We start from the raw sequence: 25233 nt of genomic DNA, 5'->3' as shown, positions 1-25233 counted from the left end.
CCTTGCTATTTAAATTATTTCTTTCATTTGCCCTAAAGGAATGTGAGACTTGACAGATGATAAGCTGATCTTTCTGGAAGGATGTGCTGGGGGTTGTATAGGGTTGTCCAAAGTAGCCAACTATGAGTAAACTCCGAGACTCCCTGTTGTCCTCCTTGGCAAACGTGAATGGCAGGTTCTGGGGCCAGCTGTGTTCTGTCAGATGATGGTGCAGCCACAGCAGTACCGCTCAGGATAGTCAACCGCATGCACCTGGTGGTCAGTGCCATAGATGTAGTAGACATAAGTCTTTCCTTGGTACCAATAATGAACTTCTGTGAGGGGGATCAGCTCAATGGTCTGGCGCTGAGGAAACAAATAGCCAAGTGTAACTTCAGTGATCTGTTTAAGTCATTCGCCTGCTCAAGAACCTTCAGGAGCTCCCTACTACCTGTGAGATAACGTTCATGCTCTGCAGTTGGCATTCTAGGACCTGCACAAATTGGCTCCAATCTGCCTTTCTAGATGCATTTTCTACTCTGCTCTTTCATATCCCCATCTTCTGAGCAACGTGACTTCTCACCTGATTCTGGATCTCACTGATTCTAGGTCTTACCAAGAGGGCACAGGCATTCTCAGGGGAGTTCTGGGGTACATGGAAAGCCACAAGCTAAGCCACAAGCCACTAGCAGCCTTAATTTTCAGATGGGATGCTGGGAGAAGGTTGAGAATAAAGTCATTTCAAACATTTTTATATTAAAACACCCACGAGAGTAGTTTCTAAAATTTGAATTAAATTTTAAGATAAAGCATTGACTGCCCCCCAAATGTCAAAGTTTGGTGGTCTGTGTTGAGATACTTTCTCAGACCTTCTCCTCCTCCACCACCACTATTATTTTATATCAACCTTACTTTGAGAAAAGTCTTTCTCAGGTATTTATTCCCACTCCCTTTTACAAATGGGGAAACTGAGTTCCAGGAGCTCATGGAATGTCAGGTTTGAACGATTATCCAGTTCAAGGCCCCCTCCTCGCCACAGCTCCAATCCTTCTCACTGCTTCTTCAGCATCTACGTCTTCTTAAATGCCCCCCAGTATAGGATGGGGAGCTCCCTTCCTCCCACAGGCTGGTCCTAAGTCCCTCATTCTCTGGCCCCTTCTCTGAACAGTCCTGTAACAACTGTCCTCGTGATGAGGCCCTGGTTGGAACAGAGTAGCCCCACCTTGGGACAAAGCTTTAGGCCCCTATCAAGGTACTCCAGCTCCATTAGCATTGGGTGCTGTTTTGTTATTGACAACTAGGCTACATAGTTGATATAGGACTCTGACTCCTAGTCATTTGAGCTAAACTTTCTTGGGGACTTACTGTGGACCAGGCTCTGTGCCCAAACCCCTAAGTTCTCTGTACGAATTGCTCCCCTGGCCCAGACTCTGCTCTAGGAATCTCAAGCCCAAAGAGAGGTGGCATGAGTGGCCCAGGGTCAGATCCTCTTTACTTGCAGGAAGTTTTTTTCTGTTGAGACAAGAATCTCAAGTCCTATTGCTCTAGTTGATGGCACGGAGGCCCAGGGGAAAAGGTAAAATAGGCCAGAAGCGTGGCTGAAGCCATCTGGCTGCTTCAACCTCTCTCTCCACTCCAGAAAAAAAAAATAAAATCTCCTCTAGCAATCCCTGAGGAGCACAGTTGGGAGGGGATTTTGAGAGGCTCCCTGCTGTTCTGCAGAAGAAAGAGGGGAGCTCCAGTGAGGGCATGAAATTTCCTTTCAGCTTTCTGTGATCCTTGCACTCTGTTTCTCTGGGCCTCAGTTTCCTCATTTGAGAAATGGGTACAAAAACTTCCATTTCACAGAGCTGCTGAGACAACCCAATGAGATCAGGAGACTGACTTTTCTTTATATAAAGACATGCATTATCAACGATAATTTTGAATATGAAAGAAAGAAGGCCGCTCTTGAAATTTTGTTGTAAAAGACCCCAAAAGGGGAAAGTAAAGAACACAGAGAGATGGCTGGCAGTGTCGCTGCTCAGAAGGCCTCGACACTGGGGTCAGGACCACTCTCATTCCCAGAGTTTTCTGCTAAGATCTCAGGGAGAATAGACTGCTACCACCCGCCACCTGCCTCCATCCGTTTCTGGTACAAATTGCTCAAGACATCAAGCGCCATCAAGCGGTGATCTTGTAAGTGGTTGTTTATCTGTCCCTGTGGCTTGGCCTTGGCCCTGCAATGACAGATTCCAGGTCCCACAGTCACCGCTGGGCTGGCCTCACAAGGGCACATCACAGTGGCAGCCATCTGCTCATAATTAGATTCTATTCTGTCCTGAGAAAAATATTGGCATGCATCTTTGTCTAAAGTTCCATAACTAAAGGCAAATTTAGAAAAAAGATTCACAGAAGTGACTCAAAAATGTGTATTTGTCCCCTGGCTTATGCCTCCCAGCTCTAAGATTAGTTTTGTTTTTTGTTCATTTGTTTGTTTGTTGAGACAGAGTCTCGAGCTGTCTCCCTGGATAGAGTGCCATGTGTCATAGCTCACAGCAACCTCCAACTCTTGGGTTCAACCAATCCTCTTGATTGCTCAGTTTTTCAATTTTTAGTAGGAACAGGTTGCTTTTTTGCTCAGGTTGGTCTCAAACTCATAGGCTCAAGCTATCGACCACCTTGGCCTCCCAGAGTGCTAGGATTACAGGCGTGAGCCACTGCGCCTGGCCCAGGATTGGTTTGCAAATGGTTTATATTGCCTGAGACAGGGCTACGTCCCTGAGGGGAAGCATCAAGAGACCTGACTTCTAGTCCCAGATGTGCCACCAACATGCCCTATGATTTTTGGCAGGTCATTTTCCCCCCCTCGGGCCTCAGTTTTCCCACCTACCAAATAAAGGGTCCAAAAAGGACTCCAATTATCAGCCTTAAAAGTAAAAAAGTCTCTGGATAACGACTAGTGTCCACAAGCTGCTAAAATAATTTCCTCACCTCATTCACTGTTTCTCTACCCTCTACTCATCCCCAAAGAAAATGCCTTAATATATGGGCATTTTCAAAACGTAGCACACCAGTGTTGCAACGAGAGCCAGCCCCCTAGAGATTATTCTGTGGTTTTCAGTGGACTGTTCTCCCCACATCCAGATATCCTCCAATCTGCTTCTGCTTACCCACCCCCTGCTGCTGTACGCTCCTAGCTCACCTTGCTTCACACAGTCTAATCCTGGAGAGAGGGAGAGGAAGCAGTTAGAGCCCCCCAGCCCCGACCCTGCCAGGCAGCACCCAGGGAGTGGATGAGCAGGGAATAATAAAAAGCCCACCTCCCTTGCCTCCAGGCAGACAGTCACTGAGGTACAGGTGTAAGGGTTTAAGCAAGTTTCCCTGGGACCAGAAGCTGGGATGTCACCTGCACTCGACCCTTGGTTGGCTCTTACTTCTCCCTATTTCTTCCTGGTTTCTCCTGGGATCCCTTCCTTAATAAATGCCATGCACACACATCCTCATCTCAGGGTCTGCTTCTGTAGAACCCAACCTAAGACAAGGTCCAACTCCCCTTATTCTACAGACGAGGACATTGAGGCCACAGGAAAGGAAAAGAAGAGCTCAAAGCCACCGGTGAGTGCCACAGGGCAGCAGGTGCTAGCGCAGTCAGTAAAGTGCACCCTCTGTGTCTGGCCCAGTGAAAAGGGCCCTCTGTCCCACTCTCCACTGATACCCCTGCAAGCCTAGACTAGCTTTCAGAGTCACCTGTGTATCTTGAACTTGGAATCAAGAAACATTCCTATGCCTGGGCTCCTCCCCTTACAGACTGTGTGACCTTGGGCAAATTGCATCCACTCTTAGGGCCTCCTCTGATTTGGGGGAAAGTCATGAGTTTGTATTGGACTAGGGAAAGCCAACAGTGGCCCTTGGACCAAAGCAGACTTGTGAACCCAAGCATTCTTAGCTTAAAAATAAATTGTTAACAATATGAAAAATTTGCTGCTTTCATATACAAATCTGGACTTCAGATGGTCTAGAAACTCTGAGTTCTGTGCCTACACCAAGCTGAATGGTGACTGGTCCCTTTGGATGAGGGGTTCTCTCGCCCACATCACCACCTGGCCCCGGAAGGCATTTTATTTTGCAGAGTCTGAACTATGTGATTTTGAAGTCCCCTCGCAGCTCCAAAATGGCCCACATTAATTTAGATAAAGTGCTTCCTTTACTCTCCTGAAAATAGGGAAGATGTGCAGAGAGAGAGAAAAGGATATAGTCACTGTAAAGGACAGAAATAAAAAGGACATTTTGTGGTCTGGTGCCAAAGCACTTCAAGCAAATAATCTCCCTCTTTCAAAACCCCCTGAGTTCCTTTAGTTTAGTGTCTCCTTTGCACAGGTGAGAAACTGGCCTGAAAAGGGGGGAGTAGCCGACCCTAGATTATGTTAGAATACAGGTGACCCAGGATCTGAGCCCAGTCTGCAAGGCTCAGGGACCTGGTCGCCCTCCAACAGAGCTGCAGCACAGGGGGCTTCCCCAGGCCAAATCCCCAGCCCCAAGAGGGGCGGGGCAGGGCAGGGCTGGGCGGGGCAGGGCAGGCAGGGCTGGCTGGGGAAGTGACAGGCAGTACCGCCACCTAGTGGCCATTGGCATGCAGCAGCCAGAACACAGGCAGCCGGGAGGACCCAGGCAGGCGTCCGGGAGGTGTCCACTCTGAGCAGTGGGACACTGGGCTGCAGCCTGGCTCGAGGCCCTGACTCTCCAACTTTCCCCACCCCTACCTGAATATCAGGGAGTTAGTGTCAGGATCACACATGAGTGCCACATGGGTGCTTGACACCCTGCAACATCTTGTTTCTCTCAGAACAAAATCCCAATCTTTCCCGGAAGTGGCCTGTGGTCCCTCCTGCCTCTCTGGCCTCAGGCTGCTCTGCTCTCTCCCTCTGGCCGTGCTGGCCTTGGGTCAGCCCCAGCCCTTTCCACTCTTGCCGCCTTGACTTTGCCTCATCCTTCCGCGCCCTGATGTTCTCGGGAAAGAGCCCCCAGGCAGAGAGAGGACTGTATCATCAGCCTGGCCCCAGCAGCCTCACTTCCCACCAGCCCTGGGCCAACCCCAAAGGGTGGACAGACCCCGGCCCCAGCCTGGGCTCACCTGCTGCAGGACACGGGCGTGGGTAGCCAGGGCAGCACTGTGCTCAGCAATCCCCCTCTGGGAAGCCAGAGAGATGTCCCGCAGGGGGAAGTCCACAATGGGGTACACCTGGGGGAGAAAGGCAGACCACCTCGGTGCCACATCTGCAGCCATGGCGGTCACTGGGAAATCCACCAGACAGCAGCCATTTCATCCACACTGCAAACTCTGAGTGTCCAGCCTGGTATTAAGTGTGGAGACACCGTAGTGACCGTGGCAGGTGTGGTCCCCATCATCATGGCTGTGTGAGGGCTGTACATGCAGCTGGAAAGAAGCCCAGATTCATTTTTCATTCAAATTGTCTGATACGTGCCAGGCCCTGTCTGTGAGCTGCTAATACAAAGTGAACCATGAGGCAACCCAAGGGCTCACAGTCAGCTTCAAATAAAGTCCAAGCATGAGGGGGTTTACTCCCCCAAACCCCTTTCCAACACACTTGAAATCCTTCCACACATTAGAAACAAGCATTGCCTCTAACTGTGGAATTGCAGCCCTCTCCTGCCCGTCCCCAAACATTTGCTAAGTGTCCACCTGGGCCTGGAGCTCCTGTGGATCCTAAGGGTGAGGAAGTGACCGTCACATCACCCTGCCCTGTCAGAGCTCTCTGCCAGCCAGGGTCAGCTCATAGAGCCACCAGCTGTCAGTGACAGCCTGAAGATGGCTCTGGGTGGGGCTGAGCATAGGGGACAGGGGCAGAGGTGGGCTTCCTGGAGGAGGACGCCTAAGGGAGCCTTTAGGAAGCTGATTTGTGGGGCAAGGAATGGTGGCTGAGCACCTCTCCCCGTAGTCCAGGGACCTTTTATGCACAGGGCTAGATGTTATAGTAAATATTTTAGGCCCCGTAGGCCATGGAGTTGGTCTTTCCTCAGCTCTACCCCCACGGCAGAAAGTGGCCATAGACAAAGTGCAAGGAAGTATGCAGGGCCCTGTGCCAATAAAGCTTTATTTATAAGAGCAGGTGGTGCACAGGCTGTGCTGACAGCTGGACCATAGGACCATCTTGTCTGGCTGTCAGCACCAATTATGTCTGAGCTCCCTATGTTCCCTGCCCTCTGTTAGATGCTCAAGGTCTCTGCCCAGCCATCATCTGGTGTCTGCCCCCTGCTGCCCTGCATCTAGGTTTCTGTCCAAAGTCACTTCCACAGAGAGGCCTTCTCTGCCTTCCCCACCCCTTCCTGCCCCTTTCTTGTCTAAGTATTTGCAAGAACCCTAATCAACATCTGACATGGTTTTTAAACGCTCCCTGTCACCCCTGCCCAGACTACAATACCTGTGAGGGCAGAGTTTTTCTTTTTCAATTTCTCTTTTTTTATTGTTTGTTTGAGATGATCTCACTCTGTTGCCCTGGGTAGAGTGCCATGGCATTGTAGCTCACAGCAACCTCAAACTCCCGGGCTCAAGTGATTCTGCTGCCTTAACCTCCTGAGACTCTAGATGCCTTCCATAACAGCCAGCTATTTTTTTTTTTCTATTTTTAGTAGAGATGGGGGTCTCGCTCTTGCTCAGCTGGTCTTGAACTCCTATGCTCAAGGGATCCTCTCTCCTTGGCCTCCCAGAGTACTAGGATTATAGGCCTGTGCCCAGCCAGGACAGGGTTTCTCTTATTTGCCATGGAATCACTAGGGCCTAGTGTAGAGCCTCCTGGATCTCAAGTTTATGGAAGGAAGGAGGAGTAAGAGAGAGAGAGAATGAGGGAAGAAGATGGGCGAGAAGGTGGAAGGAAGGAAAAATGGCAGGTGGAAAGGACAGAGGGCTGAGCATGTGAAATTCAAGAGGGGTCCACCAACCTCCTCTCTGCATGGGCAGCTCTGCTCTGCCCCCACAAGCCATCAGCCCAGTGCCACACAAGGACCAGAGGAACCCAGCTTCTTTGTTCCTGTCTACAAGGCCTGCTTACCATCAAGTTTTCATCCTTAAAGAGGTTTTCTCCTCTGGCTTTGGCAAGGAGCTCCCTGGGGCAGCTGAGCTGGTGCTCAGACATGAACTCAAACAGGCTGTTCTTCCTGGAAGTAGAGGATGAAGACAAAAGCACATGGTTGTGCAATTAGGAACGAGGCCTTGGGGTCAGACAGACCCAGGCTTGGGGCCCTGAATTTCTACTGGTAGGACCCTGGGAAAGTTCTGGAGCTCCTCCGAGCCTCACCTTCTCCTCTGTGAAAGGCAGCTAGTAAGGACACCGACCGCTCAGTTCCAGAATCTCATTTCATCTTTGCCTATGAAGCTTCAGGCTGCAAAAGAGCCCTGGGGGACTCGAGCTACAGCAGGAGGCAGGCTCTGCTCATTCGGTGGCCACCACACTAGACAGTGCTGATGTCAGAATTTAAACACAGGGCTGTCTGCTCTAAAGACTGTCAGCCTCCCACTGCCCTACACTGCTTCGGGGAAGTCTCCCCCTGCTAGAGATGGCAGGTCCCTGCCCCGTGAAAGCCCCAACCATGTAGAGTTTCTCTGAAGAAATCAGCCCAGGCCGCGTGCTCCTGCCACTGCCCATGGGCCACCTACCACACGATGACGAGCTGGATGAAGTGCAGCAGTTTCTTTTCCCCCTTGCAGGTGGCACAGGTCTTGTTCCCCCTCCCTGAGCATGTGTTGCACCTGAGAAGGACACGGTCAGTTCCCGTAGATCAGTCCCAGGGGCTCAGTGGCATCCAGAGGCTCCGCCCCCAAATCCTTCCTCATGGAGATGGTCTGTGGTAGGCCTGGATTGTTCTTCCCACCCACCATCTAGTTCTCCCTTGTCTGGTGGCAGTGCCTCAATATCCCTTTTGGGACCACTCTTCCCACATCCAGTCCAGATGGTACTTGAGCTTGCCCCCACCCTTTCTGTGACAAGTTTGAGATTGTGGCCTGGCCAATCATCTTATTCCATCTCCCTGGCTACAAAAGATGGGCACATGACCCAGGTGAGTGCAGTGACATCCACCCTAGGATCTTTGCTGGAACTATGAGGAAAGGGATATCCTTTTCTCCTGAGGTTCCTGAGCCTGGAGCTACAGGTGGTCCCTCTTGCTACTATAGGGGACCACCCATCTGAAAGTAAAGCTACAAAAGAAAGCAGAGTGAGAAGTGGAGACAGATTCCTGGTGACGTTGTTTAGACACCTGGATCCAGCTGGGCCTGAAGCCCTCCCAGAAATGTACCCCTGAACTTTACTGTTACCTGGGCCTGTAAATTTGCTTTTTTGCCAAAGCCAGTTTGGATTGGATTCTTTTCACTTGCAGATGAAAGAAAAGTGAGTTTCTTTCCAAGTCAAAGGCCTTCTTTACCAACCACAGTAGGAGGTATACCAAAGCTTCTCCATCTGGCTTGTGAGAAGACTGGCCTGGGCTATGATGAGGCAATAGCATCATTAACCAATCCAACTTTGAAACTCTTGACTCCTTATGGTTTTCTGTTTTCCTCAAAGATTCATAAATATGTTAAAGTACACAATTTCCAAGGTGGTGCCTGTGGCTCAAGGAGTAGGGCACCAGTCCCATATGACAGAGGTGGTGGGTTCAAACCCAGCCCCGGCCAAAAACCACAAAAAAAAAAAAAGTACACAATTTCCAAAATGAGTGGACGGCTCCATTTGCAAAGCGCGTGAGCAAACATGGAACTTTGTTGATTCTTTAGTCAATCAACCAACTTTCCTTCATTCTTCCTCCATTCATGCCCTGCTATCAATTATAAATAAGAGTTTGCCAAGGACCCAATCCTCAAAAATCTCCCTTTAGGTGGTTTTCTATATTCAATTCTCACCATGTAGGCAGGAAAAAAATCTTCTCTCCTGCTAACTCCTCCCACCACCTCTCTGCCTGCAGCACAGCTGTCCTCACACCCAACCCAACTATTGTTCAATGAGAAAAGCTCACCCATTCTACAAATAGTCCCAGATCACCACTCTGACAGAGTGACAGGTAGGTGCCTGCCTGCTTGCCTTCCAGATGGGTAGACAACGGAACATCAGAAAGCCAGTAAGCAAGAGCCCCTCGACGCCATGCTGGGGAGACCCTCCCTACCTCCGCCTGCCAGAGCCGGAACACAGCTGACACCTCCGGGACTGCTTGGCTTTGCGCTTGGCTCCGCTGCAGGATGGGCACCTGGCCTGCAGACACATGACAGCTTCAGCCCTCACTGGCCTTGCTCCCTGACACCTGGTTCAAATCCCAGCCCAGTGATCTTGGCACAAGGCACTCCTTCCCCTGAACCTCACCCCCTTCATCTGTAAAATGGGAGGGGTGGATGTGGGGGTATCTTTGGACCCTTCCAGTTTTAGCTTTCGAAGATTCCACATCCTAGGACCAGCCGTGAGCTGCTCCTGCCTCCTCTCTAATCCCTCACAATGAGACCTGAGACCTGACCCCAGCCAAGCTGGGTGAGGAAGTGCCCCAGGCTGTGCTCCCACAGTTGGCCCAAGTGGAGTCTGGAGACATTCCAGGGAAAGCCTGGGGGAGGAGGGAGGGAGTGGGGGCAGCAGAGGTGGAGGAAGGAATAGGGAGGGCTATAGGGAGGGGCCTCGGGAAAGTCACAGGAGGCAGGTGGCAGGAGTGAGGACCCAGGAGGAGAGGGAGAAGCTGGCCTACGCCCCACTGGGACCCAGGGAGGCTGCAGGAGTGGGCAGGGGACAAGATGAAAGATAGAAGAGCTGCTAGTGGAGAGGAGGACAAAGACACACTTTGGGGTGGCCCCTGTGTTTCCAGAGGATTTGGCTCAAATCATGGATGGAGAACGTACAGGGAGTTTTTTCTTATTCCTTGGGACCACTAGTAGCCCCAAAATGCCTTGAGAAAAGTTTTAAAAGGACAACTAATACCACAAAAGCCTGGCTATCTGCTGAGGGCCCTATACTGGATTAAATAGTGTCCGCCCCAAGTTCTAGTCCATTGGAACACCAGAATGCGAGCTCATTTGGACAGAGTCTTTGCAGACATATGTAATTAGTAAGGTGAGGTTGTATGACCTCATGTGGGTCAGGGTGGGCCCTAAATCCAATGACCAGTGTCCTTATAAGAAGTTCCCATGACAACAGAGGCAGAGATTGGAGGGACACGGCCACAAGCCAGGAAATGACAAGGACTGGCAGCAGCTGCCAGGGGTCAGGAGAGCCATGGGACGGTTTCTTTCTCAGAGCCCCCAGAAGAGCTAAGTCTGCTGGCAGCCTGATTTGGGGCTTCCCTAGGCAACTAACAAGGCCCCAGTCTGTCTTGTCTCTCAAAGCCTCCCACACTTCACCTTCTCAGAACCCATCATCCTGTACTACAAATGGGGTTACTGGTTGGTTTCCCCCATAGACAAGGCATCCCTGATGAGAAGTATCCAAGGCCTTAGTCCTCGTACAGGGCCCAGCACCAAGTCAGCGCTGGGCATATATTGGCAGATGGATGAGAAAAGGAGAAAAAAATGAAAATCCAATCATCAAAGTGAAAGGGTCGTTAGAGACCACCCACCCAATCCAAATTTCGCATTTTATAGATCAGAAAATGGACGTCAAGAAAGGGAGGGTGTATGGCGGCAAGACATGATTGCAAGAGGGACTTTACCTAACAATTGCAATCAGTGTAACCTGGCTTATTGTACCCTCAATGAATCCCCAACAATAAAAAAAAAAAAGAAAGGGAGGGTGATTTGCTTGAGGTGACATTGTTAGTGTAGGAAGCCCCAGGACCCCAGCCCAGCTCTCCACACCCCGACTCCCTCCTACACATGACTCACCATGCCGGCCCCGTGACAGCCGCTGCACTTGTACCTCCCATGCCCATGGCATTTGTGGCATTCCTGAAAGTGAAATGTTCCCCTTGGATCCAGTTTCCCAAGTGCCGCCTCTCCCAAACACGCAGTGTCACAATGCACATCTCAAATGGAAGTGCAGCAATTCGGGACCAGGCTGGGAAAGGCCTTCCCACTTGACTAGGATTCCAAAGGGCTGGAATGCAAAGCTAAGGTCATGCTCCCGTTTCCAGTCCACCTGGACGCCAGGAAGGGGAGATGTGTCCTTGGAGCCCCGCATCCTAACTCACACTCCGCAGTCTCCCACCAGGTTCACCTATGCCCATGAGGTGGCCAGTGTGGTTTTTGGGAACAGAAGTCATTAAAAACTGCACAGCATTGCCGTGGGAGATAATGAGCCAGCTACTAGAATTTAAGCACTGAATGGAAAAAGCTTTTCCACTCTTGAGAAAACAATAGGACAACCTGTCAAAGTCCTCTTCTTCTTATAATGCTATGAAAACTCACACAGTAAAATTACATCTCTATGTCCTAAAGTGAAAACAGGGCAGTTACTAGATGAGAACAGAACCAGAGACGTCTCAGTCCACATGTGGGATGCCCTGGGTCTCCCTCACTCCATGCCAGGATTATATTTCAGGATGGAAGTCACATTCTGCTTCCCTGCAGACTTCCATGGCAAAGCCCAATCAGTGTCTTAACTATTTCATATCAATTTCATTCAACACTTTTTTTTTTTTTTTTTTTTACCGTCAGGCAAAAAAGAAAAGAAGGATGAAAAGCAAGTGGTCTAGAAAGGTGACTTGTCACGCCATCGTCAGTGGCAATATTTTAAATAGGAAAATCCTTTTGCTGTGTGAATACTCTCTAATTTGCTCAGAATCTTGCAGGGGATTACATTCTATACATTGGGTTTTCTTAAATTATGTTAATTTATAACCAAGAAATGAACCCCCAGCCTGGATTTGGGGCTTCCTTTCTTAAAAGGGTAAAGTTTGAGGAAGCACATGGTGCCTGGAACACCAGCTCAGAGGGAAGGACAAATATCCCAATAATCATGTTACCTTGACCAGTGATGAGTGAGGGACTTGGAACTTCCTGGTGTCTTCCTGAAACATTGGGGGAACCTGGACCTGGATGTCCCAGAGGCTGGGGAAGGCACCTCTTTGTGGCCCATCCACTGAGTGGTCTGACACAGAAAGGGATTATCATAAACATGACGAAGTGCAACAGGATAAACTCCCATTTATTCAGCAAATAGCACCAAGCCCACACGAGGTGCCAGGCATTAGTTCAGGTCCTGGGGCTGTAAGGAGAGGTAGACAAGAGTCCCTTTCGAGTTGGTGACTAAGCATGCAAACTTTAGAGTTGGGCAGACCTGGGTTTTACTCCTGGATCTTCTACTTCCTACCTGTGACTCCAGATAAGTTACTTAACCCTGCAGTCCCCAACCCTTGTGCCCAGGACCAGTATTGGTCCATGGCCTGTTAGGAACTGGGCTACACAGCAGCAGGTGAGCGTGGGTGAAAGAGCAAAGCTTCGTCTGTATTTACAGCCGCTCCCCATCACTCACATCACTGCCTGAGCTCCACTTCCTATCGCATTAGCAGCGGTCTTAGGTTCTCATGGGAGCATGAACCCTACTGTGCATGTGATGAATCTAGCTTGTGTGCTCCTTATGAGAATCTAATGACCCCCCTCCCCAGTCCCTATCTGTGGAAAAACTGCCGGCCATGAAACCAGTCCCTAGTGCCAAAATGGTTGGGGACCACTGACTTCACCTCCCTGAGCTTCAGTTCTCTCATCTCTAAAAGGTGGCACCTATTCTCCAGGATGGTGGTGAAAATTAAGCAGAAGAATGTATGTAAAATGCTTAGCACATGGGTGGTGTATACTGAGGCATCAGTACACAAGAACTACCATCGTTATCATCACCACCCCACCGTCTGCTTTCCCTTTCTCCTCCTCTGTTCCAGGAGGCATGCCCAGCACACAGTCAAGGTAAGATGGTGCAGGATTTGACAAGGGCTTAGGGCAGGGACTGTGTAAAGGCTCTGAGAGCTCAGAAGATATCCACTTCCTGCTGGGAAGAGAGGCAGCCGCAGGAGAAATGCTAAAAGGCTTCATAAAAGAGGTGACCCATGAACTTGGCAGAAAGAACCGGAGTGGTTCTATAGAGAAAAGAGGGAGGACACAGGGCTTCGCAGAGAGGCTTGGGCCTCTGGTGGGGTTAGGAGGAAGGGGGGTGGTGAGGAGACCAGGGCTTAGGGTCTAGAGACTTGGGATGCTGAGGATGGCACTGGTAGGGGGAGGGAGGAGGCAGCCAGATGTCCAAGCAAACATCCTGCATTGCTATCTGGCCCCACGAGGCAGCACCAGCCTGAAGCTACAGGTAAGTGCTAGGCTCTGTTGGCACCTCCTGCTAACCTCTTCTCAGGCAGAAAGCATTTATTGAGATCAGCACTGGAAAATCTCTGAAAGGAAAGTGCACCCTCTCATTTCACAGGAGATGGGGAAACCGAGCCTCCACCAAGTTCTGGAATTTTCCATCAATCCCCTGCCTTATTTGCCCCTGGTTAAACTGATTTCAGACAACTGACTTACTAGTAAAGGGCTGAAAGGTCCACTCGGTTATCCTGGATTCACTGAAGGTCTCTAGTCGATACTAAAGAGAAAAAAACCCAGCGTGTTCTCACTTGTGCCCTTTATTAAAGCAGCACTGTGCAAAGAGATGGAGGCCCCACCCGCCAGGGCTCATGGGGGTGGGTGCGAATAAGGTGGTCCCACACACAGCACCCTCAGGCTCCTTGGAACCGGCTGGCAACAGTGACTTCTGTTCCAGGTATCCTGAGATAGCTACAGCTACGTCAGCCAGCCCCAGGAACTCTCCCCTCACAGGCTCACAACAAACCGATTTCAGTTCCCCATGATTTTACACATAGAAACATTCTACAAAGAAAGTTGAGGAGCGGTAGCTGCGCTTGGGCTGATGGAAGCCATGAGGTCCTCTTCTTGACCCTCATTCACAGAGCCACATGGTGGGAAGCCATCTTGCATACCCGTCAGCTCCTCCCTTACAGTGAAGATATGGAGGCTCAGAGAGGTAATTGGCTTGCTCAAGGTCACACAGCCACACAGTGGCCTCTTCCTCCAGATCTCTGCTCTAACCATGACCTGCAATGATTTCTGTGTGACTGTGCACTCAGCAGAGGACAGCCGTGTCAGCAACACTAGAAAAGGTGAGCAAAAAAGCCTCCTGCTGCCCTGTCAGAGCAGAAGGAGGAAAGAGCCTGCTGTGATCCGGGTGCCAGAGGTGGGGTTTCCCTAGAATGGGGAATAAATGATTCCTTGGCACAGAGGTGAGCTGGAGGAGAGGTGGGAGCAGACGCTGAGGGAGGAGGTGGGCCTTGCTCAGCCTGTCCCTCGGGGAGGTGCGGCGCAAGCACACAGGCTTGGGGTTTGGATCCCAGCTCTGCTCCAGCCATGAGCACAAGGAACTCTGTCTCTCCAGACTTCCAGTTCCTTCTCTGTAAACTAGCGAGGCAAAGCTGTGAGGGTTGGCCCAGGCGTGTTACGTATCGCCTCCCTGTCCAGCGCATTCGAGTTGGTCTGTGGTGATGGACAGTGTTGGTTCTTTTTGTCGTTACTCATAGCCAAGGCCCAGAGGAGATGCAGTCAGAATCCAGCACCATCACAGTCCACACACACTGCCCCAGGACCCCCTTCCCAGCTCTGTCCCACAGTCCCCAGGTCCCTTACCCTGCAGAGGGTCTGCTGCCTCAGCTCCCGGATGACGAGGCCGCTGGCCGCTGCACTGCCATAGCAGCATTTAGAGTTCACGAAGCTGAGGAGGGCTTCCCGGGCCACCTCCTCCGTCACCACAGGGACTCTGCTGGGATGGAGCAGGGAGATGGGAGCTCTGGGAAGACCCAGCCAGCCTTCCTTCAGGAGGAAAACAGAGGCCAGAAACGGTAGAACCATCACAGTCCAACCAGAGTGGGCATCTCTAGTGGAGGGAACCACGCGGCCAGATGCCCCTGGTGAGAGAGTGGCAGGTCTTTCCAGAGAACAGCAAAACTATGTTAGCTGAAGTGTGGAGCTGAGGAGTAAAGCCAAGAGAATGTTGAAACTCAGGAAAAAATCCACAAAACTTAGAGATGAATTACACCATTTTGCAGAGGAAGAGAGAACTGAGGTCCAGAAATGATGTCACATAGTTAAAAGGAGACAGAGATAGGCCAGATGTCCTCAGGGGACGTGGCCTTGAACAGAGGAGCTATGAGCAACATGGGAAGGCCTCACCCCAGAGACTCACCTGTGGACAGTGAGTAGGAAGGCAGACGGCGGCCCAGCCTTGGCCCTCTCTCTGGAAACCCTTGCCCTCCTCCTGTGACACCCCTCTTCCCTGAGTCCACGACACCTCCTTAGTGGAGCCCCTCTACCCCAGCACCTCCAGTCAGAAGATGTCCTCTCTTCCTGGCATCTCCACGTATTTCCCCAGGGAAGCCCCAAGAGCCATTAATCCTGATTCATTCACTCTTGTTTGTAAGCTGGAGTTTGCAAACCCTGACTTAGACCATGGCATTCAATCCTGGCTTTATAGCCCAACAACATGAAGAGCTTGGTTAAACGGGGTTTCCCAGTCCCATCCCTGGAGAATCCAGTTCAGTAGGTCTGGGAGGAAAAGGGTCCCCCATCAATGGACCCTTCTGGTGCACTGCCAGGGTTGAGATCCCCCAAGGAAGGCCCTCAGGTGGTAATAGTGACACGTAGGAACACACATGGACACATACACAAGCCCAACCTGAAGCTCACCTGTGCTCCAGGAATGAGGACCACAACCTTTGCCCCTGGGGCCTCCCTGGGGCCTCCAGAGGTGAGAATAATATCTGCTGACCTGGAAGAGAAGGGAGGTGTCAGGGGCTGGACCTCCCAGCTCAAAGGAGCAAATACATGCGGGGGAGAGAGGGAAGAACTGATTGAATGTGAGAAAGAACAATGATGTTAGTGTATAGAATTCAGGAAGGTGTGGATTCCAAGACAGGCATCATTCAGGTCCCAGGCGGAGGGGATCATGTCATGGAAGGTCCATGGGCAGAGGGCCTCTGTCCTACCTCTTCCTCTTCCCCTTCCCCCAACCCATGGTGAGGAGCTCCCCCGGGTCCCCAAGGGAAAGGCGGGCTATTTCCTTACTGGCCTTTTCCAGAGACATCTCCACCAACTGGTGTGAGCCCCAGGCAGAGGCCCTAGGAACCATGACCCCATGGACTTACTGTCCCCTTGAAGAAGCCAGTTGTAGCTAGGCAGTCTTTCCAGAAGCTCCACAGGGGGCGCCAGAGGACTTTCAGCCTCAGAGCTGAGCTCTGCCACACCTGCAGAAAGTCGGGGACGCTAACAAGTGAGTGTGGGTGCATAAAAAGAGCCCTGCAGCTTAAGCCAGTCTCAAGCTGGCACCGATGGAACACAGAACGCCTTGGATGACCCAAAATGATGGAAACTGAGGCTCGAAGAGGTTGAAACTCACCCAAGATCATGCAGCCAGAAAGGTGTGGGTGGGGCTGGATTCAAACTAAGGCTTGTCTGTCTCCAAAATGGATGTTCTTTCCAAGGATAGACGGTCCCCTACTTACGATGGTGCGACTGGGATTTTGCACCTTTGCAGCCATAGGAAAGCAATATGTGTTCTGTAGAAATTGAACTTCAGAATCTGAGTTTTTGATTTTCCAAGTCTCCCACTTAGCTACGGGATCAAGCAGGTAAAGACCTGACTGATATTCCACGTGCGCTGTGTCGCCCGATGATTTTACCTAACTGGAGGCTAACGAGCGTGTTCTGAGCACGTGTGAGGCAGGCGAGGCTCAGCTGCAATGTCCTGTGGGTTAGGTGTATTAAATGCACTTTCAACACGTGAGATTTTCTAAAAACTAAATTTGCGATTAGTTTTTAGAGAAGTAACTAACCACCCCATCATAAGTCAGGGACCACCTGTACTTTTCATGAGACATAACTCTATAAAAAGAATCATTCACTATACAATCTGTTTTTAAAAGCTCACACAGACACAGATGGCCCTGAGCCCCAAGGAGGAAAGCTTGATGTAAGAACTAGCTCCAGCAGCAACTCCCCACACCTGTCGCCTCAGCCACCCTCCCACCGACTTGACATGAGACACAGAGAACTTACTCCAGGGTCCCTCGATCACACAGCCATCAAGTTAGAGCAGAACAGAGGCCCCCTGGGCCTCAAGCAGGGGGAGAAGTCGTCCTTGGCTCTGTCTAGTGACTGTCAGTCACAGGAAGTGACTGTAAATGGTGGCTGTGAAATGCTCTTTGGAAGGGGAGCCTTCTTGCCTCAGTCAGTGGCACAACCTCTGGTCAGAAGTCCAGCTGATCCACCCCATGACCTGCACCATTTTTAGGGGAGGTAACACTTTAAAGCCTTTCTAGTCTTTTTACCTCCACAAAAATAAGAATAGCATGTTCTATCAAGTTGAATAAAATAAAAGGCCAGAAGAATAAATAGGTCTCATTCTAAAGGACTGCAACCTAGGCTGATCAGGAAGTGGGGGTGTTGGGGGGCTGAGGAAGGCAGAAATCCCGAAATAAGTGGCCGAGAATGGTCGAGGAAGAAGAGCTGTCGTTAGGACAAATGAACACCTCCTCTCCCTCCCCCAAATTAAGAATGTCCTTATGCTCTGATAGTACAAATAGGGTGTTTTCTCCTTGCAGAAAGGAAGGCTCACGGAAGTTTCATAGATGTAGAAAGTGCCTTTCTAAGCAGAAACGGCCACGTCTGTGAGAAAACTGTCCTATCAGGAAACAGGGGAGAGACCTCGGGTAGGTGTGGCTGTGAGGCAAAGCGACAAGACCCAAAGCTTCAACAAGATGCCCGTGTTGAAATTCCCAGTAGTTCTCAACACTGTTTTGCTTTTATGAGTTTTAGCATCAAAGCTATTTCAGTCACCAGGGACCCAGCAAGAGGTTGGCAATGATTTTGTGTAAAAAGCCAGGTAGTTAATATTTATACATTGTAGTCCATGCGACCTCTGTCTCAGATACTCAAGTCAACTGCTGGATCACGAGAGCAGCCAGAGACAATACACAATTGAGTAAGTGTGGCTCTGTTCCAATACGACTTTATTTATGAAAACAGGCATTGAGTCAGTCTTGGCCCCTGAAAACAGGCAGTGGATCAGATCCGGGGTTTACTTAGACATTCACCTGTGAGGATGAGTTTGAGGGGGGATCAGAAGGGTGGAGGCTGAGATCTGAGCCTTGCTGGGGCCAGGTCCCATCCATGTCCCTGGCAGTTCTTGTGAGTCCGTTAGGAGAATTAAAGACCAAGGTCAGAGCTGAGCTGTTGCCCTGAAATACATGGCCAAGAACAGTGGAGGGAGGAGGAGGCGTCATTAAGACAAATGAACAACACCTCACCACCGGCCCCCACAGATTAAGAACATCCTTGTCCTCTGACAATAAGAAATATGATCTACACCCCTAAGGGTTTTTTCTCCTTGCAGAAAACCTAGAAGGGAGGCCAAGAGAAATTTCATAGATGTGAAGAGTGCCTTTCTAAGCAGGAAAGCCAGCCTTTATGAGCAAATGGTTCTGCCACATTGCAACCAGAGTCAGATCTCAGAGGCAGAGAGGTTAGGAAAGTGGGCTCTGATGTGCCGCTCCAGGCCCAGGCTCTCTGCCGTGTAAAGATGCGACACCACACAACTCACAATCCCTGTGGGACTCAACTTCCCCATCTGTGAAATGGAACAGATGATATTAGGGCCCACCTAGTGAGACAATGTGTGCACGGTCTCATGCTTAGCCTGCAATAAATCCTCAGCCAGCGCCTCGGGTCTTCCTCTTTCTTTTGTTCCTTTAAACCAGAAGACAATAGTGAAAGTGTCAAGCACAGAAAGGAGGACCTTCACAGCCCTGTCCCCTGGGAGGGGTCCTGCCCACCCAGGAGTCGTGGGTCTGCTGGGGTTATCCATCTGCCCCTTGACAACAGGAAGACAGGGACGTGGCATCTGGCTGCAGTGTCCTGCTGGAAATCAAACAAAAGGGACAGGAAGAGGGGAAGAATAAGAGGTGGGAAACTCAGACTCCATCCATCACCAGCAGCCACCCTGACCTCTCGGGGGGTCACAGTTCATCAGAGCTAAATTAATCTCACCATTATGTTATGCATAAAAATAAAGCACTCCAGGCTGACCTGCAGGAGCATGCGTCATTTCCTGGGCAGGTCTCCATGGGCACAACAGGGAGTGTGGACGTCACCATGCATTGTGTGACACCCCGTGTGGGGCAATCAGGAGGGGCCGCCAGCCGCGTCACTGTTCCCATGGTGTCGGGGCTGAGTTTCAGGGCAGTTGTCCAGCTGGGCTGCCCCACCCTGATACACACATCCTGCCCTGTGGCTCCCAGAGGGGTGCTGTGGGCTTGATTTCTTTCGCACTCCACGATAACCAGCTTTCCTCATTTCAGAGAAGAACAAAATGGGGAGGCTTCAAGATGTGATTTTGGGCAACTAGCTCAGACCTTCATAGCAGAGACAGAAATAGCATTAAACTTAAATCTGAGACCTGACTCAAAGCCAGTGACCTTTCTACGTACCAGAACACCCCACGGCTCCATGCAAGAAGCACCAAGTGGTGGTTGAGGAAACTTTGCAAAGAGAGTCACACAGGCAGTGTTACAGCTCGCCAGCCACGAGCTATTTTTCCTTTGTATCTAAAGCAATTGTCCTTACAGAGAAATGCATCATTAGTGAATAACTTCTTTTAAAATTTCATTCCTTTGACTTCAGATGATAAAAGGCAGCCATGCCCTTTGCCCGATTCCAGATAACCATGTTGAGAGTACAGCAGTGTGCTCAAGGGGCTCCCACTACCTCCTTAGGTTAATTCATGTCACATCTTGTTTCCTTCAACGGGCTTGAGAACCAGTTTTGGACAGGGGCCCCTCACTCTCCTGGGCCCTAACAAAGAGTGGGCAATCAGTAGGCACTTATAGATGTTAGGTGCATAAAACACCTCCTAGGGTGGGCATACAGTCAATATGCATAAATGCCTCATGATTTGAACTGTACTTAAGGCAGTGAGAGTGAGAGTCACGTGGCCAAGCCCACAGACACAGAAAGCAGAGTAGTGTTTGCCAGGGGCTGGGAGGAAAGAGGAGAGGGAATTGTAGCTTAATGGGTACAGAGTTTCTGGATGGTAAATTTTATGCTAGGTAAATTGTATCACAAATGAAAATCACTCTAAAGACAGACAGAGTTAGATCCGGGTAATCATAAAGAAAAGAAAAACATTCTGTTTTGCCAAGAAGAACAAACAAGCATATAATTGGCTGCAAGATTTAAAGTCCTTCCTTGCAAGACCAGGAAACCTGACCACACCACCCCTTCACCTAAACCCTGCAGTGGCTCACGATTACTCCCAGCTAAACCCAAACTCCTGAACTGTACAGGCAGGTACACCCTGCATTACCCGGCCCTGACCCATGGAATAGGAAGAAAGGATTCTCATCTGCCCACATGCCAGGGAAAAGCTTTCTCTGTTGTCCAGACCAGGGTGAGGGAAGGGAGGACTGCTAACTAAGGGAGGGGTAGCAGGTAATCAAAGAGTAGAGCAGAAAGGGGAAAGGCGAGAGAGAAGCCTGCTTGGGCCTGCAGGGAGGGATGTGAGTGCTTAGAAGTGGGAGCTGTTGAGGAAATATTTGGAGGAGCAAATGCCCGCCGTGTGGTGAGACCAATATCAAGAGAAATGAGGGAAGAAGAGCTGGGAGAAGTTTTGATGTAAACCATGTAGGCTCCCTGCTATGGCAAGATTTGTAATTGCTTCTCTATTATTTGGAGTGTGAAATTCATGCTTTGTAGAAAGAGCCGTCAGGCCCAGCCAGGGTCACTGGGGGCCGGGTTTTCTAAGAGCCATCGTTGCCTGTCCAGAGGAGCCTTGCGACGCCATGGCACTGATATTTGTATTTATCCTCACACCCGCCTGGTGCCGTCTCTCCCAGACCTTGCTCCAACTATTCCAGCCCTGCACACCCCTGCGGACACCCCCGGTCTGACTCAGCCCAGACCTCACCACTTTCACACTGCCTGGGTGTGGCCCCCAGCCCCGTGCCCCTTAGTAATCTGCTGCACTCCCTCTCACATTGCTTTAGACAAATGGCTTTATAAGAATTATTTGTAAAAATCCCATGTGGGGTCTGCTTCTCCCACCAGACGTACAGTACTTGAAATAAGTCAATATTTTATTTGTCTTCATATTCCCAACCATAATCACAGCCCTCTAGGGCCTCGATTTCCTTTCCCAAAAAATAAGGCTCAGGGAGCATGGCCACTGAGACGAGAAAATGGGACAAGGGACAAGAGAGGGCTCTGGAAACTAACTCAGGGGAGCCCCTGGGATTAAGCCCTAACTTCATTAGGGCTTTTCATTTCCTACATGCTCCCCAAAGTAGAGGCTGCATCTTTCCATTAGACTCTAATGGACCTGCTGTCCCCTCCCAGAAATGGAGTGGCCTATGAGAAAGACTGGATGGCTCCATGGGGTCAAGGCTGACCTCCCAGGGAAGTCTGGACTCCCGGTGGCTGGGCCTCCACCCTAGAAATAGAAAACTGCCACTCCCCCCAAAAGGCACATTTAAATTAGCTAAGTCCTCTAGCAGGCACCCTTTCTGACACTACTCCCAGGGTTCATCAACTTGGTTTCCAAAAACTTTCCTGTTCCCCATACCTTGCAGTACACCCTAACTGTTGACCTGCGTTCCATCATATTTGAAACCAGCATGCAGTGAGACCCTACAACACAATCAGGACTTTTAGACCTGTGCGGGGACTAACCTGAGCCCCTTTGCTCACTCACCTGCTTACCAAAAGGCACGAGGCCAAAACAGAAACCTCACAGGAGATATTTTCCATGAATAGCAGTTTAGTTTTAAAACTCCAAGGACATAATCTGATCATTTCCTAGAGCCAATATTTATGCCTGCTCTGGGATGGGAAATGTATTTGGCACCTTACATCCAATTAGTCCTTAGCCAGTCCTGAAAGATGACACCCGCCTTTTTTTATGAGAAGCTCCGAGAGGTTAAATGACTTGAGTCCTCCATTAGGAGGCTGAGTTCAGGTTTGAATCCAGATCTGATCTAGTCCATTACAACTAAGAGGAACCCCAATCACGTATTGAAAGGCTGTTAATGAGCAGTGTTTTGAAAAGATTGCGTTAGCATGTTAGCAGGTTTTTAGAACACAACTATGGATACAAAATTTCCAGTAAATTAGAAGTCAGATTAGGTCTTCCTCCAATATGTGCTCAAATATCCCCTTTTGGTGGTCCCCAGTAGAAGACGATTAAATGATCTTCCACTTCAAGTGGAAAAGGATTTGAACAAAATTTAAATCAAGGGCTATATTCTACTTCAGTTCTAAAATGTAAAGCTTTAAAACACCAACACTAAAGACAATGAAAGGGTGTTACGCCTACAAAGAGCCTTCTAGGTCACCAAGTCCAGTGACTGTCACCAGCCTCTTGGGTGTTCACATGAAAGCTACAAGCCCCTCTTCACGACCCCACAAAAAGCACATTCACGAGACATTTTGTCCACACCCTCATGATCCTCAAATTAAGAACTCTCAACCCAATTTCCTTTTGTAGATGGGAAAATTGAGGCTCAGAGAGTTTAAGTGACTTGCCCAAGGTGACACAGCCAATTCTGAGCAGAGTCAGCACTTGAACCCCGGCCTCCCAACTCCTGATCTAATGCACTTTCCATCCCACTGTATTGCCCATTTCGAGTTCAGCACTGAAAACTTCCTTTGTATAAACTTAACACATTTGTTTCTGAAATGCCATTTCCTTCTTTACATTTTTAAATAGTCTTGAGTTTCCATTGTATTCCTGTCCTAATAGTGTCAGGAGGGGTCACCCAGGCTACCTTTCATGAGCGGTAATGAAGGAGCTGGCTGTTCGCTAAAGAAAGAGCATCAGCTAAAGACTATTCAGGACCTTTCTGCACAGTTAATCTTGTCTGAGAACTGAACCAACCCAACTTCAGCTGAAATCAGAGTCCTGCTATTCACGCTTACATTTGAGCACATGGGAGCAATGTCAACTAGAAAAAAGGGAAAAGAATATAATGCCAGGACAATGTCACAGTGGGAGCGAAGCAAGTTCTCATCTTATTTCTGCCTTCCTTGTCCATTGTCCAGAGGCACTCTGGAAGAAAAGGCTGCAGGCTGTAAATGGGCTTTGTGTGTGAGAGGAAGGAAGGAAGGAGCGCAAACCCAGGATCGCGGTCAGGATGGATGGAAGTGTCCACACAGCACTGGCCATGGAGGTGGCCCCGGGTGGTCTCTGTGGTTCTACTTACTGTCATCTTCACTCAGATCTCTGTCCATAGTCCAGATGTCCAGCCAAGGAGGTGTCTGCTTTCCAAGTGGGCTCAGGCCACCGGGATCTAAGGACCAACCTCAGGCCCCTCCCAGCATAGCAGGTCCATTGTTACCCAATTTGAATACAACAGAGGCAAAGATCCAGGGTGTCTGTCCCTCACTGCCACTGCCCTGCACCAACCCCACAGGGCTCTTGGAGCCCCTCCTCATGGGAGCCTTCTACTTGCCAAGCTCTGTGCATGGTTCCAGCCCTCTGTGTCCTCACTGCTGCCCTCTCAGACAGACACACTGCTTCTAAGCTGGGATTCGAACCTCCATCATCTAACTCTAAAGTCAGAGTGCTGGACGGCCATGGGAGGCACACTCATAAGAATCATGGTGGGGAGCATAGAGAAACGTCAATAAACACAAGGAGGTTCCCTCCCCAGGGAGGAGAGAAGATGTGGATACTCAGGCTGAGTGGGACCTCTGAAATCCTGGGCACCACGAGCCTCCTCACCCACCTCCACCACAGAGAAGAAACAAGGCCGGGATTGCCAGCCGGTTCCCCAAAGCCACACAGCACAGCATGGAGAGAGTTCAGCCCCCAATCCAGGCTGCGTGGGCCACTACTGTCTCACACCAGCTCCACCCCTGTGAAACTTCTGTGGGTTTTTAAAAAGCCTTTTTCCTAAGCCTTCTGCATGGGAGCTTATAACTCATGCTAACCTAAGCCCTAGAAGACCATCCTTCTCCTCTGGATAAGCCTGAACAAAGAGCACTTGGAGCTGCGTCCCTGGGCAGTGGAGGAGACTGGGAAGTGGAGGAGAGAGCCTGTGAGCTGGCCCCGGAGGCCCTGCCAGTCTCACCCCACACCACCACGGCATCCTTGGCAATGGCCGCTCCACAGCCGGATAGGGGACCCTCTGATCAGTGCAGCTTTGACCCACCAGACAATGCAACCACCCCATACCTTGAATTGTCCAGCCCAGGACACTCCCCAGAGAGGACAGGGGCATTCATTCACCAAGGGACACAGCTGGATGATTTTGTCAATGTCCTGAAGCACGATGGCCACATCATACACAGGGATGGCTCCCAGCTGCTCCGTAAAGTGCCTTTATTCTCTCTCTCTCTCTCACTGTCACCCTCATGGATCACTCCCCACCCCCATAGTGCAATCATGAAATCAGTAGCAATAATTTCACAAATGCTTCTTAACTATAGTTAGAAGACTCAATCCCCCCATATAGGTGTTTATGGTTGGTAGGAGCACTGAATTTCTTAAACTTGAGAATTATACCAGTTTCATACTGTATGTACATGAGCAAGACCAAGGTCTTGAGGAAGCAACGCAGTCTTTTGATACCTTTATACATTAATCAATGACTTTAAGTCCTTATAGAATGGTCCCCATAGTAACAGGATAACATATGTGTGGGCCTCTGTGTGTGTGTGTGTTTGTTCATACATGTGTTCACACATGTGTTTAAACCTAAACATGACAGCTGATTGCCAGACAGACAGATATATCAATCGGCCATAGAATACTTGTGACTTTAACTAAAACAATATACTACTATTTCCTTTTGCATACCTTTTAAGCAGCATCATATGCTGCCCTAAATAGGAACAGAACGTGAACTAGAACTAGGTATCACACAAACCAGCATTTGGGGGTTGCAAACATGCAGACAACTGTGAGCTGCTTCCTTCCTTGGGTGGGGAGTTTGAGCAAGACCAAGAGCTTTGAGCTGCGTCTTGGGAGCATGTGGGGCTGATGAGCAGGAGAGCCAGTCCTTTGCCACCCCCTAGTGAGATCACACAGCAGTAAGTTAATCATAGCTCCTCAAAAGCATGGAAGATGAAGAAAAGAACCACTAAACCTTTCTAAACTTGTGCAGGCATCAGCACAGAAATTCCATCCACAGCAGCATACCTGAGGGACTCCAGGTGAATAATGCTCCCATTAACACCTGGCATTTCTGGCATCCGCAGAAATAAGCCATGTTAAT

The 25233-nt window shown here is 49.9% G+C and overlaps 1 protein-coding gene across 1 annotated transcript; it reads right to left on the bottom strand.

Moving 5' to 3' along the window:
* SSUH2 (ssu-2 homolog) lies at nt 1–23270 on the bottom strand. Its single transcript, XM_053599835.1, has 12 exons — nt 23218–23270; nt 16114–16212; nt 15656–15737; nt 14600–14729; nt 13445–13505; nt 11905–12029; nt 10826–10888; nt 9133–9218; nt 7634–7726; nt 7029–7134; nt 5093–5200; nt 1–345 (listed from the first exon to the last, which is right to left on the bottom strand). Exons 1-12 carry the CDS (start codon nt 23243–23245, stop codon nt 199–201), a joined length of 1128 nt encoding a protein of 375 aa, XP_053455810.1. The 5' UTR covers nt 23246–23270; the 3' UTR covers nt 1–198.
* Nucleotides 23271–25233: the final 1963 nt, after the last annotated feature.

Source organism: Nycticebus coucang, chromosome 8 (assembly GCF_027406575.1).
Source record: "Nycticebus coucang isolate mNycCou1 chromosome 8, mNycCou1.pri, whole genome shotgun sequence".
NCBI classification, from domain to species: Eukaryota; Metazoa; Chordata; class Mammalia; order Primates; family Lorisidae; genus Nycticebus; species Nycticebus coucang.
This window is presented reverse-complemented; position numbering and strand designations above follow the sequence as displayed.